The following is a 6,707-nucleotide window of genomic DNA, read 5'->3' as shown; positions in this document are numbered from 1 at the left end:
CAGGCAGCAGCAGGCAGCAGCAGGCAGCACGGGCTCTGCCTGCTCTCTGCTGGCTGCTGTGCAGGATGACAGCAGCGGGCGCAGCGCGGGGGTGCGGGATGGCAGCGGGGAACCAGGGAGGGCCCCGGGCAGGATTGTCTTTTTTGGGCAGAATTCAGGTGAATTTGGGGCTTTCCTGCCCAGAGGCGGTTGCGTGTACCTGCTTGGCGTAGCTGTTGATGACAGCCAACTGGGAGTGCATCTCCTCGCACTGGGCCTTCGCCTTGTGCCAACTGGTGCGGGTGAGGGAGAAGTAATAACATTTTCCGTCGAAATATTCCCATTCCCTGGAGCCGGGTCCGCAGGGAAACACTGGGAAAAGGAAAAGGAGGGGAAAGTCAGGGGGGTCGTGGGCGGCCGAGCCGGTCCGCACTGGGATCGTCCCAGCCAGAGGGTTTTCCCAGTGCCAAACTGGTCCAGCCAGGATGTGACTGTATACGGGATTGCCGCGGAGGCGTCAAGCCTCAAAAAAATACTGTTACAAGGAAAAATTGTTGTGTTTTGGGTTTTTTTTTGGCGAAAATATAAGTGTTTGGCGGTGGCGGAGCGGCGAATTGGGGAGGGGGATGGATGACCTGGTGAAGCAGCGACGTTTCGGGGAGAATTTAGGGAAGCTTCAGGAAAAAAAATCAAAAATAATAATAATAAAAAAAAAGGTGAGTGGGTTTGGGGCAGCGGCCGGGACTTACGGAGAAAATCCCGGTTGGAAACGTTCTGGTTCTGTTTCTCTTCCGGGCGCAGCGCGTTGAGTTTAGACGAAATGGCTGAAACTGTTTGAGAGAGGGACGGAGAGACAGCGGTTACGGGTTCCGCTCCTAAAGGCGAGTTTCCTTCTGGCGGCTTTATTCCGCCGGGGATGCGCTTTTCCGGCAGCCTCCGGGGCCAAGAAATCCCAGAAAACTTAAAATCCTGGTTTATAGCTTGGATTAGCCAAGATTTGCTATATTTAGATGGATTTTTATGTATTTAGATGGATTTTTATAGATTTATATGTGGATTTTTATGTATTTATGTGTATTTTATATATTTACAGGTGCATTTCTAGATGTTTATATGTATTTTTATATATGTGTATATGTATTTTTAGGTATTTATATGTATTTTTAGATACTTATATATGCTTTTTAGATATTTATATATGTATTTATGTATTTATATGTATTTTTATATACTTATATATTTTTTAAGATACTTACATATGTTTTTTAGATATTTATAGATATATTTTTAGATATTTATAGATATATTTTTAGATATTTATATGTATGTTTATGTATTTATATGTACTTTTATATACTTATATATGTATTTTTAGATTTATATGGTTTTTTACTTATATATGGTTTTTAGATACTTATATATGGTTTTTAGATATTTATATATGTATTGTTATATATTTCTCTGTATATCTATTCTTACTATCTTTATTTCTATATATTTGTATATAGAAATATATACTTATATATTTTTATATATTCCTATATTTTTTTACACATCTTTTTATATATTCCTATATATTTTTACATATCTTTAAAAATATGACTGTATATTTTTCCACATCTTTATATATTCATACATACAAATAGAAAAATACATATACTTGTATATTTTTGTATATTTTTAAATATATTTTGCATCTAGAGGGTGGCACGGATGTCGACGTTCGCTACATGGGACGGTCCCGGAGCTCCTCTGGTGGCCCCGTCCTGTGGAACGAGGACCTGCAGAGTCCTCCAGAGCCCGAGAGTGCGCTCGGACCTCCTGGATCTCCTGGTCCTCCCTAATTAATTAGCTCAGTGGCAGTACCTCTGGAGAGCGAGACGGCAGAGAGGGTGATGATCAGGAAAAAGGAGAGGCCCAACAGCAGGTACACCGTGCAGAAGGATCTCAGCTTCTGCTGGAAGAAGTTTCTGTCTTTAAAAGAAAACAAAAGAAATGTGGAAATATTCCCCTCGCGTCACCGGGAGGTGGTGTTTGGTTGGTTTTTTTTTCAAAGCTCCTCCGGTTCCATTTATAGAAGGGTTAATAAATAACCCGGAGCGGTTAGCTATTTGCTACAGGAGCCAAAATTTTGATGGTCATTCCTGTTAGGACCCACCCGGGGGGCTGAAAGCTCCCCAAACCCGACTGCCGTCGCACAGCGTCAGCCCCGGAGCAGATCTCAGGTACCGCATAAGTAAAATAAACAGAAAATTATAAGCTTGTTCTGCGTGGTTTGGGCTGTGACACGTTTCTAACCCCTCCTGGCTGCCCAGTGCCCCTCATCAAAAGGGATATCGTTCCCCAAGTGACAGTCCGCGGTCAGGAGGGCTCTTTGGTGTCCCAAGGTGGCGTCGGGTGTCCTTCTCGGAGGGGTTGAACCTCAGAAACCCCCTTTGGGTTCCACCGTCCAACCTTGGGAGGTTTGCAAGGCTGCTGGGGCCATGGGGTTTGGGGAGCTCGATTTGGGAAAGCTGTGGGAAGAACATTGTCTTGCTTCGGTCCGGGACGTTCCGGAGGCCGGACGCTCTCAGGTGCCGCTGGTTGGGCACCACCAGCTTCACACCATCATCTCAGCCACGGCCACCACCCGCAGCTGCGTCCCCTTCCCTCCGCTCCCACCTCAGCCTCAAGGGATGAGCTCATCAGGGTGGGCTCCCCCATCCCAACCGATCAACCCCGTTAGCTCTAATTAGCTAAATTGCCTAAAAAGAGGAGGAAGGAGAAGGTAGGCCCTCCTCTCCCTCAGAAACCAAGCGTGTTGGTGGAGAAAGACCATGACGCAAGATAGGGTCTTCGTTCCCCTCTTTGCTCCTGCCCATCTCCTCGAGGTGGCGGCTTGAAGGGCTGAAGTTTACCTTTGAAAACGCGCAGGTCGTCATGAAGATGTTCCTCATCCATCCTGGTGAGTCGGGGTTGGGAGGAAGGGGGAGGGGAGGTGTGTGGGATGCAGCGTAGGACGGAGCGAGCAGAAGCTTTTTTCACCGGGATCTCTGGAACTGAGACCTCGCGGTACCTCTGGGGATGTTCAGTCCAAAGGTTATAATTTAACCCGCCTGTTTTCGGGCTGCCTCCCGTTGGTTTGTCCTCTCAAAAATAGCAGTTTGGATGGTGTCCGCTTCCAATCATTCAGCCGTCTGGAGGGCTTTTTTTTTTTTTTCCTCCAGGCGGGTGCCCTCTTTGTAATTCTTCCCCACCCCCTTTGGGAGTGAAAAAGGGGCAAATTCTCAAGTTTTTGGAGGTGTTTCCTCCAAGCGAAGGGTTGGATGGCTTTGGAAACGAGCGGGTCTGGAAAATGGGAAATGAGTTTTGGCTTGGAAAGGGGATTTGAAGGCACAAGCGCCGCCCTGACGGATGCGCTTGTCTGACAGATTAAAACGGACACGGGTCTGATGTTGTGCCGTATAAATCTACGTGTGACAGAGGCGCAGGAGCAGGTTGCTCCTTCAAGGTCGCTTCCCTCCTGGAAGGTTTTGGGCTCCTCCGAGTTTTCTTTTCACTTTGGATGTGGACTTCCACTCCTCTCAGCCCCCGATGGGACCCTCTGCCGGTTCGCACATTGGCTTTGCTGAGGGTTCAGCTTTTATTCTGGTTTTGGTTTGTTTTTTTTTTTTAAAATATGGGCTTTGATGTCATGATGCGCATAGGGGCAGCGGTGAGGTGCGGTTGGGGGAGGAACCCTTCAAGGTAAAGGTTGGCAAAAGAGGAAACAGAGATAAACGGAATAGAAACCTCCTGAATTTGGAAATTAGGAGCAGTAAGGGTCGAGAAGAGCCCTCCAAAAGCTCCAGTAGATGCGCGAGGAGGGGGAGCTGCAGTGCTCCCGGGGCACAAACAGAATTTGGTGATTTTAAAAAGACCTTTTCAGTCCTTTTATTCCTAGAATTTGCCCACGGTCATCCCATATTTCCAGGTCCCCCTCCTACTTCCAGCCCTACGAAACCCACTCGGTGCCACGTGCGCGCATAATCGCTGTTCCGCATTGAGCGATTCCGCGCTCGGCGGAGATGATGGAAAACCGGCAAGTTGGGACTGGGGGAATATTAAACGTCGCTGTTCGGAGCGCCGTTGCCGTCAAACCTCCCACCGCAGACATTGAGAGAGCGTTTAGGTTCTCGCCGCACCGCGCCTTGACTGACTGACTGATGGATTTTTACTGGTTTTAATTTTCCCTTTTGCCGTTTTACCTTCGCTCTCCGAGCCCAGAGAGTGCTGGGACAGATAGTGCTGGAAGTTTTAATAAACGCTAATTACTCCCGTGTAAATCTCCCAGCCCGCAATAAACACGTAGCGGCAGTTATTAAGCCAGCAGCCTTGGGATGCTTTCCAAAGCAGAGCTGGGGCGTTTTCCCACTGTTTATTTGCCCCAAAGCCCCACCGAGGTTGTGTGGAGGAACAGAAAGGAGGCCAGGGCACAAAGACCCGTTAACGAGATGCGCAGCAACGAGGATTTCGTCACAGCAGGGAGGTCACTGCCATCCAGGTCTGTCCGAAACCGAAGGGGTTATCGCGTAAACTGAATAGAGGGCAAAGTTGGGGAGGGGTGAAACCAGCCGGATCTCCAGGCTGAGCCCAGAGAAGGCTCCGTTGGGACATTAATCCTCCCTCTGTGCTTCCCAGGGGAATGCCCTTGTCCCGAGGGGAGGCGGGGGGGAAAAACCCACCAGTGAGCAATGGTGGGAAACATCAGGTCACCTCCCTGGAGCAGGGGGGGACGCGAACAACGTGGGGGGACGCGAACAACGTGGGGGACTCCCGCCGGGAGGGAATCGGGGCATTGGGGCTCCAGGACTCAGGCCTGTGTTTGAGCTCTTTGTAATTCCGCCCGTTTCCCTGCCGCGAGGGGAAAAGCTTTGCGAGGCCGGAATGGTTGACTAAAGTGGGAGACGAAATCGATGGGTTGACTAAAGCGGGAGACAAATCGATGGGTCTCCCCCCGAGGGAGCCCCGTGCCAAGTGCTGGAGCGCCGCAGCCGAGTTAACGTGCTGACGCGACGTCCCCGCTTGTACCCTCATCCCAGGACAGCAGCTCCTCAGCTGTTAACACACAAGGATGCTGATCGGTCTACAAAAACTGCCCCATTTCTTTAACAAAGATTTTAATTCAGTTAAAACCGTGCAGCGTAAGAAAACAGAAATCAAAAGCATTTTTATTTAATAAACACAGTATTTGAGTTAAAAACATCCTTGGCTGACTCAAAGACTGAAGACTAGCGAAGTCACAACGCTCAGGGTCGGTTATCTCATGGTATGACGGTCTGGGGAAGAGGACGCGGACAGTGAAGGGCGATGAGGAACTGTGGCTGCTCCCAGGAAAACCCGGAGGTAACAGCAGTCCCGTCGCTGCACAAATGGGACGTGTGGCTCTCGGGACTGGGCGTTGAGGACGAAAAACCTTCCTGAAAAGTAACTTGAACTGCATTTAAAGGGAAATAAAAGCAAAGATGACATCCCAGACTTGAAAATGCTCGCTGTCTGGGCAGATGGCTTGAGCTCTTCCACAAAAACAGCAGCTCTGGGCTGTGTCACTGAGGTATTTCTTCCCCGGCAGCGTTTGAAGCATACGTGCGGGGCGGTTTAGCAATCGGAGTTAGATATTAACTGGAAGTTTGGGGTTTGGGCTGCCAGATTGTGTTTTCGGCAGTAGGAGGGCGCCTCGCTTGGCTCCTCGAATCCTGTGCTCGTTAAGGCGCTGCCTGATGTTTGGTGGTGGGGGAAGAGGAGCGAGCAGAGGTTAAACCTGTAGCCCATCGGTGGGGTTCCCAAAGGCTGGGTGCTCCCCGGCTTTTCCGTTCCCCTAATTTGTGGAAAAGAGGGGGTGGATCCGACCAAAGGCAAAGTTCCCAAAAAAACATTTTACATGACCCACTCACTGTTTTAGCCCCAGCTGAAATTTTGCTCCCAAAAGCATGTATAGCAGCTCCCCCTTCCAAAAAAAAAACCAAACCCAAAAAACCACAACCCCAGGCTTTACCCAAAAAGGAGTGCTTAAGGCACGGTAATGAGCAGCAAAAGCCCTACGGGTTGGGGCCCTGTGTCAGAGAGCACGTGAAAACCCACAGTGGGGGGAAAACTCGCCTGAATTTTATTGATGACTTTATTTTTAAAGTAAGTCCTGCCTAATCTGAGGTTCCTCAGCTGGGGCAGCGCTTGGCACAAAGCAATGATGGCCCTGAGGGAATTATTACCGCGGAGCTTAAGGCACAGCACCTCCAGGTGCCACGGGGCTGCCGAAGAATCCAGACCTGCGCTTGTCAGGAAGCAAGCATCGCTCGTCTTCGAGAACCGGAGATGTTTCACATGTCGGTGATGTCACACTAAGCGCAGCATGAGGCACTGCAGGTGCGGAGCCGCTCTAGGAAACCCTCGATCTGTTGCGCGGTGGGTGCCAAAAAGGTTGAGCGTCTTCAGGCAGCTCTGGGAGGAGACGTGCAGCAGAAAACTCAACGGTGTTGCGGACAAGGTGGAGCTGCAGAACCAGGGCTCGGGGATTCTGCAGCAACTCGGCTCCAGCGTGGGGAGGGAAGGGGGGATGCTGTCACAGAGGATGTGGCAAAGCTCCATCTTTGGCAGGGACAGTTGGTGGAGCTGGAGATGGTGCTCTCCGAGTGTGGCCAGTGCCTCCAGGGAGAGGAATTGCTGCAGGCAGCCGGGGCGGGTCTTGCCCTGCCGCCGCAGGGGCCACCGGC

General features: G+C 50.1%; 2 protein-coding genes across 2 annotated transcripts in view; one reads left to right on the top strand and one right to left on the bottom strand.

The window, feature by feature from the left end:
- Positions 1 to 2,919, bottom strand: part of LOC104296008 (hepatic lectin-like) — a 5,254-nt gene extending 2,335 nt beyond the window's left edge. Inside the window, exons 1-4 of the mRNA XM_009895829.1 lie at positions 2,877 to 2,919; positions 1,846 to 1,953; positions 729 to 809; positions 200 to 351 (exon numbers count right to left, since the gene is read on the bottom strand). Coding sequence (XP_009894131.1) covers positions 200 to 351; positions 729 to 809; positions 1,846 to 1,953; positions 2,877 to 2,919 — 384 coding nt within the window. The remainder of the gene's footprint in view (positions 1 to 199; positions 352 to 728; positions 810 to 1,845; positions 1,954 to 2,876) is intronic.
- A 1,532-nt stretch (positions 2,920 to 4,451) lies between these two features.
- The window catches only part of PIN1 (peptidylprolyl cis/trans isomerase, NIMA-interacting 1), an 18,248-nt gene continuing 15,992 nt past the window's right edge, over positions 4,452 to 6,707 (top strand). Inside the window, exon 1 of the mRNA XM_009895836.1 lies at positions 4,452 to 4,501. Coding sequence (XP_009894138.1) covers positions 4,452 to 4,501 — 50 coding nt within the window. The remainder of the gene's footprint in view (positions 4,502 to 6,707) is intronic.

This window comes from Charadrius vociferus, unplaced genomic scaffold (assembly GCF_000708025.1).
Source record: "Charadrius vociferus isolate BGI_N301 unplaced genomic scaffold, ASM70802v2 scaffold1152, whole genome shotgun sequence".
Taxonomy (NCBI): Eukaryota; Metazoa; Chordata; class Aves; order Charadriiformes; family Charadriidae; genus Charadrius; species Charadrius vociferus.
Note: the sequence above shows the minus strand (reverse complement) of the source record. Positions and strands in the feature narration are given on the sequence as shown.